Consider the following 22,552-nt stretch of genomic DNA (forward strand, 5'->3'; position numbering starts at 1 on the left):
GGTGCTGTCTGTTGCTATGGGCACCCTATTGACAGTTCTATGCAGAAAGACAAGGCAGTAAATCAGGGTGCGCTCACAATGAACCCAGTTCTGCGGTGCATTATGGGAGCACACACCCCAAAGCACAGCACCTTCCTTCAAGGGGATCTGATGCAAGAATGAAACTTGGTGTCTGATTTCATCCCTGTGGTCTGATGCTGCATGATATGTGCCAATAAAACCTTCTGTGGCTCTTTTGCAAATTAATTTGTGTTCTAAAATTTCATTTCAGTATTTATTGTTCGGCGGTTTTTAGTAAGAGCTGCTGCCAGTCAGAGCTCAAGAGACATGGTGCGAAGGCTGCCCACGTTTCCAGATTTATTACTGACAGGACATTGCATTCTGGCACCCGTCTGTCTCCGCCTTGGAGTCAAACCTCACCGCGCCGAGCAGTCTGAGCAGCGCCGACTCCCAGAGAAGGACGAGAGAAACTGGGTAACGGGGAGATCCCCATTTTTTTGCACATGCCGTTTTCTCAGCAGACACCTACGGTGGGACAAATGCAGTTAACTTGACCCACTCGCACGATCGGTGGATTAAGTGTTGTGTTTTTCCCTGGCAGTGAGAGGTCAGGCAGTGAGAGGTCAGGCTGTGAGAGGTCAGAGCTCATCGGTGGATCTGATATCAGCTGTGTGTGCAGCCGGCTTGATGTGTCTGTTTATCAGTGAAGTGCCTGTTTATCAGTGAAGGTCCTGTTTAGTGTCAGCAGGCACCTCTTATCTGTTATTAGCACTTCTGTTAGCTCTGGAGAATATCACTAGTGAGGAGGCTTGTGATGCCAGTTTCCCTTACATACCTTAACCCCCCCCCCCCCCCCCCCCCCAACCCCAACACAAACACGTGCCCTGACCACCCCCTGCCCCCTTTCCCCAAGCACTCTCTCCCTCTCTCTCTCTCCCTCCCTCTCTCCCTCCCTCCCTTACTCCCTCCCTCCTGTGCCTACACTCACACACTCTCAGGCAGACAGGCTGCCGTGCTCAGGGTGACGGTGGGCAGAGAGCCACAGTAACACTGGGCGCTAGCGGCCGCCTCCTCCGACCCGCCTCCCAGCCCGGGCTCCATGAAGCGCCTGGTGAGGATGGTGATCCGCAGCCTGGTCAGCATGTCCAGGGCCGGAGCCTGGCTGAGGAAGACGGCTCGGACCCCGGGGAGGCCGGACGGGAGAACCAAGCCAACGGCCCCGATCACTAAGGTGAAGGGGTCCACTTCTCCTGGGCTGAAGGGAGGATATGTCTAGGGTTAGGGCACTGGTGTGAGGCTTAAAATAGCCAGTTTGACACCAGTGAGAGGAAGTTTTTTGGGAGAGGGGATTGTAGAGAATTTGACCCCATGTGAACCCTGTGTTTGAGGTAGGTGGTGCTAAAGTCAATTGGAAGGGCATTTGTAAAACGTCTGGGATTTTTTGCGAAGGTTATTTACGGGAGAACAGTCGCATAAATGAAGAATAAGTTGTTTGGTAAGCTGTTTGATTTGTTTTAACATTTTAAAGTTTGACTTTGACGGTGATGAAAGTTAATAGCTTGCATGCTTCAAAAGGCTGTGTTGAGATATTTAAATTGGGCATCATGCATGTTTTTTCTTTTGTATGTGCACATGACTTGGTCAGATAATTGATACCACATAAGACATTGATGAGAAAAAGCCAGAAGGAACTTTTATTTATTAGAGTCTTCAGAACCGCTGTGCTGTTTAAAGGCTTTGGATACAGTTTTATGAGTATGCTGTCCCAATGCTTTGGTAGGATTCCTACATTCATTCACTCATTCACTCATTCTTTCCTTCATTCCTTCTGTTCCTTCTATTCTTTCCTTCATTCATTCCTTCATTTGTTTATTAGCTGTTTCTATTTGAAACCTCCCTGTGTCAGCCGAACTCTGGGAAGTGTTATGGGTTGTGTTGCTGCTTCTTGGCCACACACACACACACACACACACGTTTACATCCCTTCTAACCAGATTATTATAGCTTGGACCTGTAATCCAACCCTTATGGGATGGCTCCCTTCATTCAGGACCTGCATGTCCAGAGCGATAACTTTACATGTTGGAAAAGCGTCTTCATTCCTGTTCCAGGAGGGGATTGGATTTGGGCTTATTTATGGGAATAAGTGGTGAAGCTTTTCACTAAAGTGATGAGCTAGGGACAGGGGAATGTGTTTACGCTCTTACAACGACTGCTGTTCTAACACACACACTGCCTTCCTGAAGGCAAGATTTCCAGCCACAGAGCTTTTCCAAAAGTGGAACACATTTTCCTAAACCTTGAAATTTTTCTGCATGGTGTCTTTAAGTTTGTTAGCTGAGCTGTCAGGTTTTCTTGCTCCTTGTTACATTCTGGCACGAGTTTAGCTCTTCAGCTGTGGGTGTAAAGCTTGTTTGTGAGATGCCACCATAGTGAAGTTCGCTCAGATGGAGGAGTTATATAACCTCTGAATAAATGAAAGATTATGGATCCAAGAGTGGCACAGCTGGAGCTGTTCATGATGCCTTAAATCTTAAATTTGGGCGGTTTAATCTCAGACATGTGCTTTGTCTTCACCCTGAAACATGTTGAGATGTTTGTCTTGGTATAGTGTGGACACTGGAAAACATTAGAACACAAAAGAAAAATTATTGCCTTATTTTGGTGGTGTCTGCACTACATTTGTTACATTTTGGTAATTTTATCCTAACTTGATTAAATTATTCGCAGGTGAACATTCAGTTACAGTAAGAAAGAGAATTTGTGAAGGTTTAGATCAACCAATGGTCTCAACCATAGGTCAGAGGTGCGTCTCATGAACCTTTACTGTAATTGGCAAACATTTATAGACGCTAAACACTGCAGTATCACAAAGTCTCATAATGGAATAACAAGGCCATGTACAGGATGAACAGTCAAGAAGAGGAGTAAGACTGTGTGGTGTAGAGGGGTAAGACTGTGTGGTGTAGAGGGGTAAGACTGTGTGGTGTAGAGGGGTAAGACTGTGGTGTAGAGGGGTAAGACTGTGTGGTGTAGAGGGGTAAGACTGTGTGGTGTAGAGGGGTAAGACTGTGTGGTTTAGAGGGGTAAGACTGTGTGGTGTAGAGGGGTAAGACTGTGTGGTGTAGAGAGGGGTAGGACTGTGTGGTGTAGAGGGGTAAGACTGTGTGGTGTAGAGGAGTAAGACTGTGTGGTGTAGAGGAGTAAGACTGTGGTGTAGAGGGGTAAGACTGGTGTAGAGGGGTAAGACTGTGTGGTGTAGAGGGGTAAGACTGTGGTGTAGAGGGGTAAGACTGTGGTGTAGAGGGTTAAGACTGTGTGGTGTAGAGGGGTAAGACTGTGTGGTGTATAGGGGTAAGACTGTGTGGTGTAGAGGAGTAAGACTGTGTGGTGTAGAGATGTAAGACTGTGTGGTGTAGAGGGGTAAGACTGTGTGGTGTAGAGGAGTATGACTGTGTGGTGTAGAGGGGTAAGACTGTGTGGTGTAGAGGGGTAAGGCTGTGTGGAGTAGAAGGGTAAGACTGTGGTGTAGAGGGGTAAGACTGTGTGGTGTAGAGGGGTAAGACTGTGTGGTGTAGAGGAGTAAGACTGTGGTGTAGAGGGGTAAGACTGTGTGGTGTAGAGGGGTAAGACTGTGTGGTGTATAGGGGTAAGACTGTGTGGTGTAGAGGAGTAAGACTGTGTGGTGTAGAGATGTAAGACTGTGTGGTGTAGAGATGTAAGACTGTGTGGTGTAGAGGGGTATGACTGTGTGGTGTAGAGGGGTAAGACTGTGTGGTGTAGAGGGGTAAGACTGTGTGGTGTAGAGGGGTAAGACTGTGTGGTGTAGAGAGGGGTAGGACTGTGTGGTGTAGAGAGGGGTAGGACTGCGTGGTGTAGAGGGGTAAGACTGCGTGGTGTAGAGGAGTAAGACTGTGTGGTGTAGAGGGGTAAGACTGTGGTGTAGAGGAGTAAGACTGTGTGGTGTAGAGGGGTAAGACTATGTGGTGTAGAGGAGTAAGATTGTGTGGTGTAGAGATGTAAGACTGTGTGGTGTAGAGGGATAAGACTGTGTGGTGTAGAGGGTTAAGACTGTGTGGTGTAGAGGGTTAAGACTGTGTGGTGTAGAGGGTTAAGACTGTGTGGTGTAGAGGGTAAGACTGTGTGGTGTAGAGGATTAAGATTGTGTGGTGTAGAGATGTAAGACTGTGTGGTGTGGAGGGGTAAGACTGTGTGGTGTAGAGGGGTAAGACTGTGTGGTGTAGAGGGGTAAGACTATGTGGTGTAAGGCTGAGGGGACAAAACAGTGAAATAAGGGCAACATGTAAGTCATGGTCTCACAATGGCTGAAGCTGGTCGCTGGGTGCAGCTGAATATTGGAAAAACAACTGTGTCTTTAGTCATTCAAACATTTCATAGAGAAAACATGTATGTACTGTAATTCAGAAATGTGCTCTCTGCTGTAATGCTGCACATTGACATAAATTCTGACATGTTACTGTATTTAATTTTTTGTTTTGTATTTTTGCAGTCTTACAGTGTACCATATAGGATATCAGGATTAGGTCATGGGGGGGGCAGAGGTTTCATTTTCACACATCAACAAGAGGAGGCTGTATGTGCTCAGGTTGTTTTGAATGTGTAGAATAAGTTTCTAATTTTGCTGTTTTTCTAATTTTGCTGTTTTTTTGCTGTCAGTTGTCTGTCTTTTCTGAATTTCAATCAGATTTGTTTTTGTCAACAAATTGTAGTGCGAACAATATTGCTGTACAAATTTTATTCCAGTCCAAATTCGTTCTATCAATCTCCCACATACAGTGATGTGTAACTTTGTGTTCTGTGTATGTTTGTATGTGTGTAACATGTATTGGATATACCACAGAATGTGCAGCATTCTTCAAATCAAAAGCTTAGCTAGTTTCCATCAGTATATACTTACAGTCTGCACTGACTGTGATTTAAAGTTGCACTGACAACATGATTAAGTTTTCTGTCTGCCTTGGTAATAGGCGATGTCACACAGACTAGATATTCTGATGGCACTGACAAACTGACTGACATAAATATTTGCTTTTGGGGCAAAAACAAAGAATTTTGAGTGAAGTATGTGCTTTTGTAGGTATTTCATTGAGTTTTGCTGTTTGCATTGATAAATGCACTTGTTGTGATGCCAATGTAAACCATGATGCGAGAAATGTACCAAATTGACTGAGAAAAACTGTAAGGTAGCTTGTCTCTTTGATAGGTACTGTCAATGCAATGTCAATGCATGTCAATGTCAATGCAATGAATTCAATGCAATGAATTCTGGGGAATCTGAACAGTTTCAGTCTCACAAATGTGAGACTCACTGTCTTCAACCAGTTGCTGTAATGTGGCAACATGAGAATTACTTTGAGTGGTTTGTGAAACCACTAGGAGCCAATCCACTTAATTCCACCATGAGATCCAGGGTGTTCCTGATGGCAGCATGGAATGCAAGATCACAAAACACACGACCCGGAAGCTGAGAAGCACCTGGGCTTTGTGAGCCATTGCGATAACTCATTCATTCTTTCCTTCTACTAGATGATCATACCAGTGTTCCTAAGCGCCAATGAGCAGGTGCTGACCGAGGTGCCCATCACTCCAGAGACGCTGTGTAAGGACGTGGTGGAGTTGTGCAGGGAGCCCGGGGAGAGCGGCTGCTACATTGTGGAAGTCTGGCGGGGTAACGGTAGGAACTCAAGCATCACTTCCTGTACATACACTTGACTGTTCCCATTGGTTAGCATGGTGCGATCCCCCCAGTCTGCAACATCTGATTGGAGCCCTTCGTAAGCCAAGACAGTAGAACGTCAAACTAGATCCTATCACTAGATGTTAGCATAAGTATCAGGGAGATTCAGTTTCCTTGAACAAGATGGAACAAGATGTCATCCCTGGTTGTGGTGTCTAGTAATGCAAGCGGTTGGAAGTGCACAGCTTGGGTTGCACTGCTAATAGCTCTGAATAGAGACGTTCATGGGTGAGCTCCCCCAGAGCACCCGCACTGTCTACCGCATTACAATGGGGTCCTTATCCGAGTGCGTCCTCCTGCACAGTGGGGAGTAGTAAGTGGGTCAGGATACCAAGGGTGTGTTTTTATAGCCCCTGGAGGCCTGTTATTTCTCCCAATCAACTCACGATCACAGGATTCACAATCGGCCCAATCAGGACTGTAGGACCGCACAATACATTGTCTGATACTGCAGTATTATAGTATTAGCATAATAATCAATAAAAGTAAATAATTGTGGCGAAAAAACAGAGGGTTTTTAATTATGTTAAAGGCTCCCCAATGTATTTTAACATATTGCTAGAAGTGTTGCTAGACTACCTGCTGTACTGGGACAGAATTAACAGGCTACAGCCCAACCCCTCTGTCTGTCACTCAGTGGCAGAGGCGGAGTTATAAATATGGCTCCTCCTCCCTGTTCTTTCCCTTCTGTTTTATTCTCTTAAAGCTTCTGTTTGTCCTTGGTCTGCTGTCTCTCTCTGTTAATTCTCTTCTCGTTCCTGTTCCATTCTCTCATGAGAAAAAGTCATTTAGTTTGTGTGTAATAATATATATTTCATTGTAACAATACTAACACGCATGCACATGTGAAATTATTCCTTTGTTATAAAAATACATGTAAGTTATGTGATTCTGTTTTTTCATCATAAATTTATTTATTTTATTATTTTATTTTATTCTATTTATGGTTTTCTAAAATAAGACGGGGGTGGTTGGGACCTTGAGTACATAGTTTCACTCCCACTCACGTACCACATGATGGGAATCACAATAACGTGTCCTAAACCTCCTAAGCCAAACCTAAACCATATCTTCTTATCTGGTTAGCAGTGCCCCATTTTACTAACATAACTCATATCTTTGCCATCATAAGTAGCTAATTTTGGCGGTTAAATTCTAGCGTAGTTTGGTTTCTACAGCTCTATATAGTGAACAGAGAATCTGAATTTTAGTGGAGAACGTGCCCAGATAAAATGGGTCTAGTGTCACTCTTTATTACTTGGGTAATTGCAGTCATAAAATGTAGAAATATAAATAAAATGAAATAGAAATATTCTATGGCATGTCGGTTCTGTAGAGTCGTGCCTGTGATTGCACAGCTTGGTCTTCAGGAAGGAGGAACGTACCTTCAGTCCAACAGCGCAGAGCAGTGATGTGTCACAGTGCACTTGCCCCAGATCTCACACATCTACAGCCATCTATTAAAAACACACTCCTTTTTAAAATCTTAACACTCACTGAGGACACTGCATAAATATTTAGTTCAGTTTTTTTTCTTGTTAGGCATATAGTTTCCTCAACAGAAGGAGGGTGGGTTATCTTGGTACAAGATTAAAAGTAGGTTGATGTTTCATGCGAGTTGCCTGAGGCGGTTGTGTGGATCACTTTCTTGCAGAGAGAGCGATCCCCTTGGATCACCTGATGTTGGAGCACATGCAGAAATGGGGCCAGCGGAGGCAGGAGGTGAAGTTCTACCTGCGTCACGAGGAGCCGCACGCCGAGAGCCCCACGGAGCAGGGTGAGGCCTACACGCAGCCCTTACACCCCGGCAGGAATAAAACCTTCTGGTTTCTGAATATCCAGACGCATGACCGGCTGTATCTCTTCTTCTCTCTGTCACTTTTCCAAAGCCGGCTCTCTTTCTGTTTAGATTCCACTTTCATCACACAGAGGTTCTATATTCCATAATAAATGTATGTGGGTGACAGAAGTTTCAGGCTGACTGGGTCAAGACATTACATAACTAATCACCTTTGTGAGTAATTGGGCTCCTCACAACTGAGCTGTCTGAGCACGCATGTGTGTGTGTGTGTGTGTGTGTGTGTGTGTGTGTGTGTGTACGTGCAGCCTCTGTTTCTACAGAGGAGGACGCAGTTCAGCTTGTGTTTGGGGAGGCGCTTGACTGCTGCGCTCTGCAAAATCATTTTCTCTTTAGGTGTCACCTGTGTCTGAAAGTCATTCTAGGTCTTCCCAGATCAGACGTCCTACTATTGGCACAACCTCTGACAGGATTACATGGTGTGATGCAACCCTGCATTTAGGGAATTAATCCTAGGCCTACTTATAGACAGCAGAGTCAGGGTGGGCACAAACCTTGTTCAAAACAAATGGCCAGTGGCTCGTAATCAGATGCTCTCTGCTGGTGAACGCGGAATGGGAATGAGGCCTGATGCTGTTTGATCAGACAAATTCATCAGAGATCAGACCCCTGCCACTCGTCCGGGCCGCTGTGCGTTGAGGCACAGGAGGCGGTGTTGGCAGTTTTGACTACCTTGTTTTGGATGTTTCTACTGCACATGACCTTTGGCCTTCATGAAATCAGAAGTGCTGAGAGTTCAGAGGCGCTGTGTGCTGAGCTTTGGAAGTGCAGAGGATGATGTAATCTTCTCACCTGCAGGTGGACAGCCGTCAGACTGCAGGACGGGCAGAGGGACGGTGGACCAGCCCTGCCAGGATGTGGTATGTTGAGCCAGACTCACATCAGCATGCAGTTGCGTTAGCGTTAGTAGTGCTCCACGGGACGGGTGGGGCACTCGGTCTAGATGCAAACTGGGTTAGGGCCAGTAAAGAATTTTAAATAGCAGGTACATTTCTGACTTCCGTGTGTGTGTGTGTGTGTGTGTGTGTGTGTGTGTGTGTGTGTGTGTGTGTGTATGTGTATGCATGCCTTTGTAATTGGGTGAATGGTTATGTATTTTTTGTATTTTGCAACTGATTGTATTTGTGTGGCTTAGTGACTGGATTGATTGCTAATCGCTCTGCTGAGAGAGGTGATCACTGATCTCTGATGGGAAAGAGGTAATCACTGATCTCTGCTGGGAGAGAGTTGATCACTGATCTCTGCTGGGAGAGAGTTGATCACTGATCTCTGCTGGGAGAGAGTTGATCACTGATCTCTGCTGGGATGGAGTTGATCACTGATCTCTGCTGGGATGGAGTTGATCACTGATCTCTGCTGGGATGGAGTTGATCACTGATCTCTGCTGGGAGAGAGTTGATCACTGATTTCTGCTGGGGGAGAGTTGATCACTGATTTCTGCTGGGATAGAGTTGATCACTGATTTCTGCTGGGACAGAGTTGATCACTGATTTCTGCTGGGACAGAGTTGATCACTGATCTCTGCTGGGAGAGAGTTGATCACTGATCTCTGCTGGGAGAGAGTTGATCACCGATATCTGCTGGGGGAGAGTTGATCGCCGATATCTGCTGGGGGAGAGTTGATCGCCGATATCTGCTGGGGGAGAGTTGATCACCGATCTCTGATGAAAGAGTTGATCTCTGATTTCAGTTGGGATAGAGTTGATCTCTGATTTCAGTTGGGATAGAGTTGATCACTGATCTCTGATGGGATAGAGTTGATCACTGATCTCTGATGGGATGGAGTTGATCACTGATCTCTGCTGGGATGGAGTTGATCACTGATCTCTGCTGGGAGAGAGTTGATCACTGATTTCTGCTGGGATAGAGTTGATCACTGATCTCTGAAGGGAGAGAGTTGATCACTGATTTCTGCTGGGACAGAGTTGATCACTGATCTCTGCTGGGAGAGAGTTGATCCCTGATCTCTGCTGGGAGAGAGTTGATCGCCGATCTCTGCTGGGAGAGAGTTGATCGCCGATCTCCGATGGGATAGAGTTGATCGCCGATCTCTGCTGGGGGAGAGTTGATCGCCGATATCTGCTGGGACAGAGTTGATCGCCGATATCTGCTGGGACAGAGTTGATCACTGATCTCTGCTGGGATAGAGTTGATCACTGATCTCTGCTGGGATAGAGTTGATCACTGATCTCTGAAGGGAGAGAGTTGATCACTGATTTCTGCTGGAACAGAGTTGATCGCTGATCTCTGCTGGGTGAGAGTTGATCGCCGATCTCTGCTGGGAGAGAGTTGATCGCCGATATCTGCTGGGGGAGAGTTGATCGCCGATATCTGCTGGGGGAGAGTTGATCACTGATTTCTGCTGGGACAGAGTTGATCACTGATTTCTGCTGGGACAGAGTTGATCACTGATTTCTGCTGGGACAGAGTTGATCACTGATCTCTGCTGGGACAGAGTTGATCGCCGATCTCTGCTGGGAGAGAGTTGATCGCCGATCTCTGCTGGGAGAGAGTTGATCGCCGATCTCTGCTGGGAGAGAGTTGATCCCTGATCTCTGCTGGGAGAGAGTTGATCCCTGATCTCTGCTGGGAGAGAGTTGATCGCCGATCTCTGCTGGGAGAGAGTTGATCGCCGATCTCTGCTGGGGGAGAGTTGATCGCCGATATCTGCTGGGGGAGAGTTGATCGCCGATATCTGCTGGGGGAGAGTTGATCGCCGATCTCTGCTGGGAGAGAGTTGATCGCCGATCTCTGCTGGGAGAGAGTTGATCACTGATCTCTGCTGGGAGAGAGTTGAAGCTACTGCCTCCAGCATTTCAAACGTTTCTCCATCACAAATGCAGCTCTCTTCACCTTCTAGATAACACCACATACTTAACACGTCAGAAACAAAGGTGACTGGAGAACTGTAAAGAAAATGTGGTGAAAAATTCCTGCTTTTGTGCACACATCCTTTCCTCTAAAATAACCTTAGATTTCATGTCTTCTTCTTACCTGTTTATAATAATGTCTTATATAATTTAACACAATATGTGATAAGAGGTGGAGTGGTTCCAGGGTGTTTAGATTGAACCCTAACTAGAGCTTGATTAATTACTCCTGCTGTTAACTGATTCAGTGTTGGTTCATTACACTATCTGGGTGTTTAATTGCAGTGTAATTACTCCTGCTGTTAACTGATTCAGTGTTGGTTCATTACACTATCTGGGTGTTTAACTGCAGTGTAATGTCATTACATTGGCATTCAGAGCAGTTACTGGAACCTCCAACATCAAGGTTGGAGATTCCTGATGTTGTTTTTTTGTTTTTTCAGATGCTAATTGCAGGTTTTTAGAAAGAGAAACCATTTCACTATATAATATACTTTTACATAATATCATATACAGACACAACACTTGCAGGTTCTGTTTTAGAACAAGCTTGTTTCTTATCTCTGGGGTATCCACTTAGTCTCTCTCTGGATCTGTTTCTCTCTCTCTCTCCCTCTCTGTCCTCATTTACAGTCACACTTTTCTGCTCTTATTCTCTCCTTTTGTTTCATTCTCCTGTCAGCATCATGGCCCAGACTGGCGTTTCAGCCCTGTAGGAGGTCGTGGTTAGTAACCAGACCCACTGGAGTGCCCATGTTCTGGGTCCTAGATCTCAGCAGCCTGTTTTACATTCCTGGAGTGTGAGATTGCAAGGCTGGAACAGCTGTGGAACGTGCCACCGGACTCCACCCAGCTCTCCCGCTAAAGCTGTGGCTCAGTGATCTGGGTACTCAGACATCCCAGCATGCTCCACTCCCTGTGTCACGGCACGCAGCTGTTCTTACAGACGGGCTCCTCCTTTCGTGCATCATGACATGTTTTAACATTATCGTAATCCTGCTCTATGTGACTCCATATAAGACTGCGTTTGAAATACGAGGATAAGCAGATGGGCCTGCTGGCTGGAGTGGTGTCAGGTCCTGTAATGGCCCTAGCAGGCTGACTGGCCCTAGCAGGCTGAATGCCCCTAGCAGGCTTACTGGCCCACAGGATTATGCGGTGCACCATTTCATGCGTTCTGTTGCAACATGCATCCCGGAACATGACTCATTGTTAGCTGGGTGACACAGCTCCCTAATCCCCACCTTATGAGGGTCAGTGTAAATATATTAGAGGTTGCAGTGAATGTCTACATTAACATGCCCATCTCACCAGCTCTCACCAGTGTCCTGCAGTCATTTTCAGACATGACAGATATATGTCATGTGTCCAGACCAATAACGCTGACGTCTATCCCTCTTGGTTAGCCCACCTTTCTTTGCACAGGGTGCTACATATGTGGTGATGTCAGAGCTGTAGTGTTAGTCCTGTAGCGTTAGTCCTGTAGCATAGTCCTGTAGTGTTAGTCCTGTAGCGTTAGTCCTGTAGCATTAGTCTTGTAGCGTTAGTCTTGTAGAGTTGGTCTTGTAGCGATAGTCCTGTAGCGTTAGTCCTTTAGCGATAGTCCTGTAACGTGTTAGTCCTGTAGTGTTAGTCCTGTAGCATTCGTCCTGTAGCGTTAGTCCTGTAGCGTTAGTCCTGTAACATTTTAGTCCTGTAGCGATAGTTCTGTAGTGTTAGTCCTGTAGCATTAGTCCTGTAGCGTTAGTCCTGTAGCGTTAGTCCTGTAACATTTTAGTCCTGTAGCGATAGTTCTGTAGTGTTAGTCCTGTAGCGTTAGTCCTGTAGCGTTAGTCCTTTAGTGATAGTCCTGTAACATTTTAGTCCTGTAGCGATAGTTCTGTAGTGTTAGTCCTGTAGCATTAGTCCTGTAGCGTTAGTCCTGTAGCGTTAGTCCTTTAGTGATAGTCCTGTAACGTTTTAGTCCTGTAGCGTAAGTTCTGTAGCGTTAGTCCTGTAGCGTTAGTCCTGTAACGTTTTAGTCCTGTAGCGATAGTTCTGTAACATTAGTCTTGTAGCATAGTCCTGTAGTGTTAGTCCTTTAGCGATTGTCCTGTAACGTTTTAGTCCTGTAACATTTTAGTCCTGTAGCAATAGTCCGGTAGCGTTAGTCCTGTAGCGTTTTAGTCCTGTAACGTTTTAGTCCTGTAGCGATAGTCCGGTAGCGTTAGTCCAGTGGATCACTGACCTTGGTGCTCCACTGAGATGAGTCTCCTGTGTCCTGTTTTACCTGACACTCATCCTGCCACTCGTCCTGACACTCGTCCTGACACTCGTCCTGCCTCCTGCACTAGTTCAGTGTTTTTCCTGCACTAGTTCAGTGTTTTAACTCTTTTAACTGTTTAGGTACGGATAGTTTTCACCCTAACCCCAGATAAAACATAAGCCACATGAAATCATTTGCTATGTAAAGGGAACGCACTTTGATTCTGTCTGAATCTGAAGAACAGGTTTTGTTTTCTATTAACACAACAGGATTTGTAGAGAGAAGACACGCTGCAGTTTCATGGTCCAAACCGACATTATCTAACAGGAAACAGCCTCTCCTGCTCCCCAGAGGAAGCAGCACAGTGTGACACTCGGCCTGGACCCTGTCGGCCTGGACCCTGTCGGCCTGGACGCTGTCGGCCTGGACGCTGTACACTTGTGCTGCTCCTGCATGAGTGGTGGTCTCCGTGGTGCAAAGGCATGTTGAGTTCCACGGATGAGTGATGTCCCTTGAGGGGAAGATGTCACTAATGGTGGCCATAAACAGAGCAAGGCCAGGGTGCTACCAGCATCGGCAGGGATCTGATTGACCCTACAGATGCATAAACGATCCTTCCCCCTGTCACAGACCGGCCTATCCAGGCATGGACAGATCTGTTGGAGCAGACGCATAGATCTGCCAGGTGATTAACTGTATTGATGTGTTAAAGTGCCAAAGACAGAACCTTACCAGACAGAACCTCACCTCTCCCTACAGAACCTCACCAGACAGAACCTAACCAGAGAGAACCTCACCAGACAGAAGCTCACCTCTCCCTACAGAAGCTGACCAGACAGAACCTCACCGTACAGAACCTCACCAGACAGAACCTTACCTCTCCCTACAGAACCTCACCAGACAGAACCTCATCAGACAGAACCTCATCAGACAGAACCTCACCTCTCCCTACAGAACCTCATCAGACAGAACCTCTCCTATCAGCCTTCATAGGGCTCTAGGTTTCATAACACTTTGTCATTGTGTTTCATGAGAATGCTCGAACATCCGCTGTAAGGTTGATCTGGATTTAATGTGCAAGTCAAATCATGCAGGATTTTGTATTAAAACCCCCCACAGACATTAGACCCATTTTATGTGTCTCAGATGACCAAACCAGTATGACCCATTTTAGAGACTCTGGATCACTGGTGACTTGTTGAAGAAGCTTGCCTTGAGGCCCGCGTGGCACGTTTGAGTATTATTTCCCTCGACTGATGTACATGAAAGGACAGTGTAATCCCGAGTGGGGACTGACGTGAATGCGGAGAGATTACGCTCTACCTCTAAGCGCGGGACAGCTGCGCGTGCTGCAGAATGGGCAGAATGGGCAGAGGTGCTTTAGCGCGCGGGGGGGCTGCAGTCCGGCGCGAGGGAGAGAGAGAGACACAGAGGGAGGAGGAGAGAGGGAGAGAGGGAGAAAGTGCTTGCACGTCAAATATGAGCTTAAACCCTTTCCGAGGGGGGGTAAAACGTACGCAGTAGAGTAGGAAAACTACATTACAGGATCCTTATTTGAGCAAGACAGTACTATATATTCTCTGTGTGTTTTTTCTAATTAAACATTAGAACAAATGTGAACTAAATGAAATGAGGACTCTGAATGAAGGTGATGGGGCACACATGACAGTCTGAGTCACGGTGACTTCATGCGCTCTTCTGGGCTGCGGCTACACACCAGCTGGACTCGGACGGTTCGGTCCAGCCTGCGGCGCACACACGTCTTCCGGACGAGTAGGGACACAGAACACATAAACGATGTTTTTAAGGGAATAACTCAACTAAGAGTCAAAAAATGGAGTGGAATCACGTCGAAGCTGTACAGGAATTTACAGCCGAAGGACAATGCAGCAAAATTAAGGTCCGATCATGCAGAATAAGCTGGGACTCGCACCAGGTAACATAACGGACCGAACCCGCAGTGGTGTCGGTGTACAGGGTGCATGTGTCGCTCCAATATCCACTCCGTTAGGTGTACTTCAGCGGAGCCTGGCTCTTTAGACTGCAGTCTGACTCTTCCTCGGTCTTTTACTGTTCAGGTTAAGTTGTATAAGATGTGTGAAATGTTTTAGCCGCTTGTGACAGCAAAATACGAGGTGACCAGAGCTCCGACCATAGCGTTGAGAAGTGGATAACTGATGTGTCCAGAGATGCTCCTCACACCCGTGTACGGTGGCCTTAACAGGTCTCCATCTAACACCTCTGAGGCTAATTATTGCTATAAAAAAGTTATCGTAATGATTATTATCATTATTGCCATTACTGCTGAAACCCACGTGCTGATGCAGTCTGTACAGGGCTAAGTAGAACTGTCATGACGCATTATTTAATAAAATCTATCTATCTATCTATCTATCTATCTATCTATCTATCTATCTATCTATCTATCTATCTATCTATCTATCTATCTATCTATCTATCTATCTATCTATCTATCTGTTTTTTTTTTTATATTTTTAAATGAAAGTTTTAATGGAGTATTATCTAATTAATGGCTAAATGAACATTCTGTTAACTCCAAGAATATTAAAAAGAAAGAACAAAAATATGAAAAGCAAAAGCAAAATTAGCTTTGAAAAATCTATTTGAAATGGTAACTAATGACAACTGAATGCTATGTCATTACATCATTCCTCAGTGATAGGAGAGAGGGTGGGAGGTGGAGAGGGACAGAAGATCAGCAGGGTTCTCTCTGTTTACCTCGTACCTCAGCGGGGTTCTTTCTGCTTACCTCGTACCTCATCTGGGTTCTTTCTGCTTATCTCGTACCTCATTGGGGTTCTTTCTGCTTACCTCGTACCCCAGCGGGGTTCTTTCTACTTATCTCGTACCTCAGCGGGGTTCTTTCTGCTTACCTCATACCTCATCTGGGTTCTTTCTGCTTATCTCGTACCTCATTGGGGTTCTTTCTGCTTACCTTGTACCCCAGCGGGGTTCTTTCTACTTATCTCGTACCTCATTGGGGTTCTTTCTACTTACCTTGTACCCCAGCGGGGTTCTTTCTACTTATCTCGTACCTCAGCGGGGTTCTTTCTGCTTATCTCGTACCTCAGCAGGGTTCTTTCTGCTTATCTCGTACCTCAGCGGGATTCTTTCTGCTTATCTCGTACCTCAGCAGGGTTCTTTCTGCTTATCTCGTACCTCAGCGGGGTTCTTTTTCCTTCTCATGTTGTAGTCTAGAAGGAAATCATCAAATCAAATCAAATCAAATTTTATTTATATAGCGCTTTTTACAACAGTTGTTGTCACAAAGCAGCTTTACAAGTGCCGAGTCCTAGCCCCCAGTGAGCAAGCCAAGGGCGACAGTGGCAAGGAAAATCTCCCTAGTTTTTTGCATGAGGAAGAAACCTTGAGAGGAACCAAGACTCGGGGGGGAACCCATCCTCCTCTGGCCGACACCGGTCACCATGACAACAACAACAATTTATACAGAAAGAAGAGAAAGAAAAGGAAAAACATGTAATAATGTCCATCATGGTGTAGGCATCCGGTTAGGCAGGAGGTGGCCGGCCCAGAATGGATTGCTTGTCTCTCCTCATCTCATTATTCCTAAAGCAGGCGGGCAGCCATGTGGAGAAATGAAACAGGGAAAATTAGCGCTGTACGGCAACATATACAGGACAGGTGAAATTATAAACATTTCTGGAGTGTGGCAGCAACTCCGGCATTAAGTTAAATTATTACAGCCTAGCTAAAAAGGCAGAACCAGAAGGTAACATAGGCTTGGGGGCATTCTGAGACAATGGCATCCGTCCACTGCACTATCAACAAACTTGAGTGACCACGAGCAGTGACAGGATGACAGCACCAGCACCCCAGTCAATAAAACCCTTCGCCTGTGAACCCCTGGATCTGTACCTTTATCTAAGGGGGTGTGACGCTGGGCGGCGACAGACGGACGAGACACAGAATCCGTACTTTGGCTTGACAGACGTCACTTTTATTTTTACAATTATTGCGCAATCAGCGCACGAATAACAAATAGGTACACACAACGTGTAGACTTAGACAACGACGAGCACAGGACACTGCGCGAGCGCACATTAAATAGACAAACCACATTAGCCCCACGTGATCACGAGACGATTCACAGGTGAGACTTATTAATCACACGACAAAACCCCAACCACGAATATACACTGACGCAGACAAAGCACGTGGACTACGTATACACACGCCCAAAAGGGAGGGGCCGGGGTCCTCAACGTGACAGGGGGGATATTAATTATCAAACGCTAAACTAAATAAGTGAGTTTTCAACCTAGACTTAAAGATTGTGACTGTGTCAGAGTCCCGGACCCATTTAGGAAGATCATTCCAAAGCTGGGGGGCCTTACAAGAAAAGGCTCTTCCCCCTGCTGTTACCTTGTTAATTTTTGGAACTAATAAAAGACCAGCACCCTGTGATCTTAGTGGACGTGGGGGTTCATAATAGGAAATAAGTTCCTGAAGGTATTCAGGAGCAAGCCCGTGCAATGCTTTATAAGTTAATAAAAGAATTTTAAAGTCAATACGGAATTTAACTGGGAGCCAATGCAGGGCTAATAGGACTGGACTGATATTGGCTGAAATTTTCTGGCTGAAATTTTCTAGTTCTGGTCAGAACTCTGGCTGCGGCATTTTGAACTATTTGAAGTTTATTTAAATTCCTATTTGAACATCCTGACAGTAGTGAGTTACAGTAGTCTAATCTGGAGCTAACAAAGTCGTGCACCAATTTTTCCGCATCATCCTGTGATAATGCATTTCTTAACTTAGCAATGTTGTGGAGATGTAAAAAAGCTATCCTAGTAGTATTATCTATGTATGTATCAAATGATAGGTCAGAGTCGAGTATGACGCCTAGGTTTTTGGCTACTGTGCCAGGTGTAATGGGGTAGTCTGCGAGATTAAGCATTAGATTTGGAATTTTCTGTTTTGAGGCCTTAGGGCCCAGGAGGAGAACTTCTGTTTTGTCCTCATTAAGTTGGAGGAAGTTTAGAGACATCCAGCATTTAATATCTCTTACACAGGCCTCAATTTTTCTTAAACTGAGTTTGTCATCAGGTTTGGCTGATATGTAAAGTTGAGTGTCATCTGCATAGCAGTGAAAATTGACACCATGTTTGTTTATAACTGTGCCCAATGGTAGCATATATAATGTAAATAATAGTGGTCCTAAAATGGAGCCTTGCGGGACCCCATATTTAACTTTTGTACGTTTGGATGGAATATTATTGAGCTCTACAAACTGATAGCGATTTGTTAAGTAAGAATAAAACCATGAAAGGGCTGTGCCTGAGACTCCAACCCAGCTAACCTTTCTAGCAAGATCCTATGATCAATTGTGTCGAAAGCTGCACTAAGATCAAGAAGCACTAACAGTGATACATAGCTTTGATCTGAAGAAATAATTTTGCCTTCTATGACCTCATGGATGCAACTTAAAATGGTGAATGTTATGGTTATGGTAATGCTAATCATTATAGTAATGGTAATCATTATGGTTATGGAAATGGTTATGCTTATGGTAATGGTAATGGTAATAGAATTGGTTATGGTTATGGTAATGATTATGGTAATGGTAAGAGTCATGGTTATGGTAATACTGACCAGCAGAGATATTGATTTAGTGAAGCTTTACTAGGAGTTGGATTTCAGAATTTATTATATAATATAAATATGGAGCTTGGTTATGGAGATGGATCTCAGATGCAGCAGTGATGATCACCTCTTCAAAGCACTTTAATGGTCAACATCGCCCTTTACACTGCTGATTCCAGATCGATCTTCTAGATAAAACAGTACTGCGGCAGTGCTAAGACTACTGAGGGAGAGACTGTGTTCCACAGCTGAACCGGGTCTCTCCAGTACGGTCCTGACACATTCTGTGTGCTAGGCGCTAGCAGGACGAGCCCATGACTCTGCATGTATCACTCCCAGGTCAGTGGGTCTACTGAATGACCAAGGATACTATGAACAAATTTGGCTTTTGTGCAGTGTATATATGTTTGAGTGTGCGCGAGTGTTTATGTGTTTATGTAGCGTGTGTGTTGCTGTATGTGCACAATAGCAGGACGTGGAAGGACCACACTGCTTTCCTGTCTCCAGGAAGGGGGGTGGTGTAGGGGGGTGGGGGTGGTGTAGGGGGGTGTAGGGTGGTGGAGGGTGGTGGAGGGTGGGGGTGGAGGGTGGTGTAGGGGGGAAGGGGGGGTGTAGGGTGGGGGGGGGGGAGGGGGGGGGTGTAGGGTGGTGTAGGGGGGAGTGGGGGGGTTGGGTGTGTGGGTGGGGGGGGGGGGGGTGTGTGAGGTGGTGTAGGGGGTGTGGGGGTGGGGGTGGGGTGGGTGGGGGGTATGGGGTGGAGGGGTGGGGGTGGAGGGTGGGGTATGGGGGAAGGGGTGGTGTAGGGTGGTGTAGGGGGGTGGGGGGGGTGGGGGTGGGGTGTGGGGGGTGGTGTAGGGGGGTGTAGGGGGGTGTAGGGTGGTGGAGGGTGGTGGAGGGTGGGGGGTGGAGGGTGGTTTAGGGGGGAAGGGGGGGTGTAGGGTGGGGTGTGGGGGGTGGTGTAGGGGGGTGTAGGGGGGTGGAGGGGTGGGGGTGGAGGGTGGGGTATGGGGGAAGGGGTGGTGTAGGGTGGTGTAGGGGGGTGGGGGGTGGAGGGTGGTGTAGGGGGGAAGGGGGGGTGTAGGGTGGTGTAGGGGGGTGGGGGGGTGGAGGGTGGGGTATGGGGATGGGGGGGTGGTATAGGGGGGTGGGGGGTGGTGTAGGGGGGGGTGGAGGGTGGGGTATGGGGGAAGGGGGGGTGTAGGGTGGTGTAGGGGGGTGGGGGGTGGAGGGTGGGGTATGGGGGCAAGGGGGGGTGTAGGGGGGTGGGGGGTTGGGGGTGGGGGTGCTCACGCCATCCCTGAAAGTTGCAGCTGCTTCCTCTCACACAGGCACTGCAGGTCTGGGGAAACACAAGATGAGACAGATGAGAGGAGCAACAGTGTCTCTGGTGTAAAGGGCAGGGCTCTCTTGGGCCACGTGGGTCGCCGTGATGGCGGCCGGGTGGCCAGCTAGGCTGGGAGGAGTTTGCAAGTTTGAAATGGGAGGCATTGGTCTGAAAAGGGACGTCAGTCATGCCATCGAGTGTGAAGTGGCATCATGTGGCACGTACAGTCATGGGACTGGCCTTTCTTTTCATCCTGTCATTTTTAAGAGAAGTTTGAGTTTCCTTAGTAATGAGTTCTCAAGTATGTTGGTTATCAGGATGAAAACGTGTGGTGCACTGGAGGGTGTTTCTCCTCCGTGTGTAAGTATGTGCCTGAAATCGATGGATATTCCACTGTGAGTCGATCCCACAGTGATATTGGATCCAGATGTTGGCGGGTGGAGTGGAAGCTGTAACTGATACGATCGGTATTTTGCAGCTTGGGCGTTCTGGGTTTTGCTTTTGCAAATCACACTCTGTGGTAACAAATGTCTTGCTCTTATCCTGTATGTGTGTGTGTGTGTGTGTGTGTGTGTGTGTGTGTATGTGTGTGCGCGTGATATGTGTAGATAGGGAATCCTCGTGTTGATCTGACGCTGTCCGAGCTGCAGGAGATGGCTATGCGCCAACAGCAGCAGATCGAAGCCCAGCAACAGATGCTTGTGGCTAAGGTGAGGCTCCGCCCCCTTCCCCTCCCTCACGTACCTCTCCATACTCACACACTCATGCCCCGCCCCCTTCCCCTCCCTCACGTACCTCTCCATACTCACACACTCATGCCCCGCCCCCTCCTCCTCCCTCACGTACCTCTCCATACTCACACACTTATGCCCCGCCCCCTTCCCCTCCCTCACGTACCTCTCCATACTCACACACTCATGCCCCGCCCCCTTCCCCTCCCTCACGTACCTCTCCATACTCACACACTCATGCCCCGCCCCCTCCTCCTCCCTCACGTACCTCTCCATACTCACACACTCATGCCCCGCCCCCTTCCCCTCCCTCACGTACCTCTCCATACTCACACACTCATGCCCCGCCCCCTTTTCCTCCCTCACGTACCTCTCCATACTCACACACTCATGCCCCGCCCCCTTTTCCTCCCTCACGTACCTCTCCATACTCACACACTCATGCCCCGCCCCCTTCTCCTCCCTCACGTACCTCTCCATACTCACACACTCATGCCCCGCCCCCTTCCCCTCCCTCACGTACCTCTCCATACTCACACACTCATGCCCCGCCCCCTTTTCCTCCCTCACGTACCTCTCCATACTCACACACTCATGCCCCGCCCCCTTTTCCTCCCTCACGTACCTCTCCATACTCACACACTCATGCCCCGCCCCCTTCCCCTCCCTCACGTACCTCTCCATACTCACACACTCATGCCCCGCCCCCCTCCTCCTCCCTCATCTGCCTCTCTATACTCACACACTCATGCCCCGCCCCCTTTTCCTCCCTCACGTACCTCTCCATACTCACACACTCATGCCCCGCCCCCTTCCCCTCCCTCACGTACCTCTCCATACTCACACACTCATGCCCCGCCCCCTCCTCCTCCCTCATCTGCCTCTCCATACTCACACACTCATGCCCCGCCCCCTTCCCCTCCCTCACGTACCTCTCCATACTCACACACTCATGCCCCGCCCCCTCCTCCTCCCTCATCTGCCTCTCTATACTCACACACTCCAGCATTGGACACTCATTCCCCAGCTGATCCCGTCATAATCAGGGCTGCTGTCTGTATAATATCCTATAGCTCAGTCACGCGGATGAGGAGTTACTTCCTCAGGTCAAGACATCATGGGACGTGAGGAAGATGTTTTTGTTCTGACTCTTCACCAGAGTTTTCCTGCCCTTCACATCACCCCATTCATCCAGCTGTGTTGACACTGTGTTACAAGCTGACACTGTCATTACTGATATGGAGTCACGGCCAGTGTGTGATAGTTGACTGTCACAGATATGGGGCGTAAGTCAGCGTGTGAGTGGACTGAGCTTGTGTTGCCTGGGACACAGACCGTTATCCCTCAAACAACAACAGGAAGGGATTTCTTGGACACAGGAAATGACATCAGCATGGAGCTGCAGCTGCCAGGAAGAGGGTGGCTGCTTATGGAATGTGTGTGTGTGTGTGTGAGTGTGTGTGTGTGTGTGTGTGTGTGGGTGGGGGGGGTTGTGTGTGTGAGTGTGTGTGTGTGTGTGGGTGGGTGGGGTGTGTGTGGGGGGTGTGTGAGTGTGTGTGTGTGTGGGGGGGATGTAAAGGAAATAAAGCTTGGGAGGAGAAACAGGTCACGAACTTTAATTCAGTATTCAGTATCCAACATACTGTATTAGTTATTATGGTTACATAGGGTTAGAAACAGGAAGCGTCAGTACATTACAGAGAGAGATGCAGATGAGAAACCTGTACGTTACATCTGATGCATCTTACAAAAGTTCTATGTGGTATTACTGGAAAAAAAATAACACAACAAACACCCAATAATTTTTCATTCATCCAGAGCTGCATTTTGTTGAGTCAACAATCTAAACCCTCACTTTGTGTTTCTGTGTTTGAGTACGTTGTGTTCTGCACATTCTAGTCAGCACATATGGTTTCCACTCTCCCTCTCTCTCTCTCTCTCTCTCTCTCTCTCTCTCTCTCTCTCTCTCTCTCTCTCTCTCTCTCTCTCTCTCTCTCCTTCTATCAATCAGCTCACTATTTTTTCAGGTGAACTCACGGTACAGTTCCTGGGTAACAGGTTCAGGAGTTCCTGCACCTTCATGATGAGTTAATGTAACATAGACCAGCGCCTGGAACTTCTCTGCCTTGTGTTGCTTCCTCCTT

At 47.3% G+C, this 22,552-nt stretch overlaps 1 protein-coding gene across 6 annotated transcripts in view; it reads left to right on the forward strand.

Annotated features, from left to right (window-relative positions):
* Positions 1 to 22,552, forward strand: part of LOC143495135 (apoptosis-stimulating of p53 protein 1-like) — a 35,037-nt gene that overhangs the window by 3,278 nt on the left and 9,207 nt on the right. The window contains exons 1-5 of one of the 6 annotated variants that reach the window (XM_076992414.1): positions 983 to 1,231; positions 5,548 to 5,695; positions 7,413 to 7,535; positions 8,415 to 8,476; positions 20,286 to 20,387. In XM_076992414.1, the coding sequence (XP_076848529.1) occupies positions 1,100 to 1,231; positions 5,548 to 5,695; positions 7,413 to 7,535; positions 8,415 to 8,476; positions 20,286 to 20,387 (567 nt within the window). In that variant the 5' untranslated portion in view covers positions 983 to 1,099. Of the gene's footprint in view, positions 1 to 982; positions 1,232 to 1,311; positions 1,496 to 5,547; positions 5,696 to 7,412; positions 7,536 to 8,414; positions 8,477 to 14,175; positions 14,668 to 20,285; positions 20,388 to 22,552 lie in introns of those variants that run through there. The other 5 variants (XM_076992418.1, XM_076992419.1, XM_076992417.1 and 2 more) reach the window with 5 other exon arrangements.

The sequence above is a fragment of the Brachyhypopomus gauderio genome, unplaced genomic scaffold (genome assembly GCF_052324685.1).
Source record: "Brachyhypopomus gauderio isolate BG-103 unplaced genomic scaffold, BGAUD_0.2 sc93, whole genome shotgun sequence".
Classification (NCBI taxonomy): domain Eukaryota; kingdom Metazoa; phylum Chordata; class Actinopteri; order Gymnotiformes; family Hypopomidae; genus Brachyhypopomus; species Brachyhypopomus gauderio.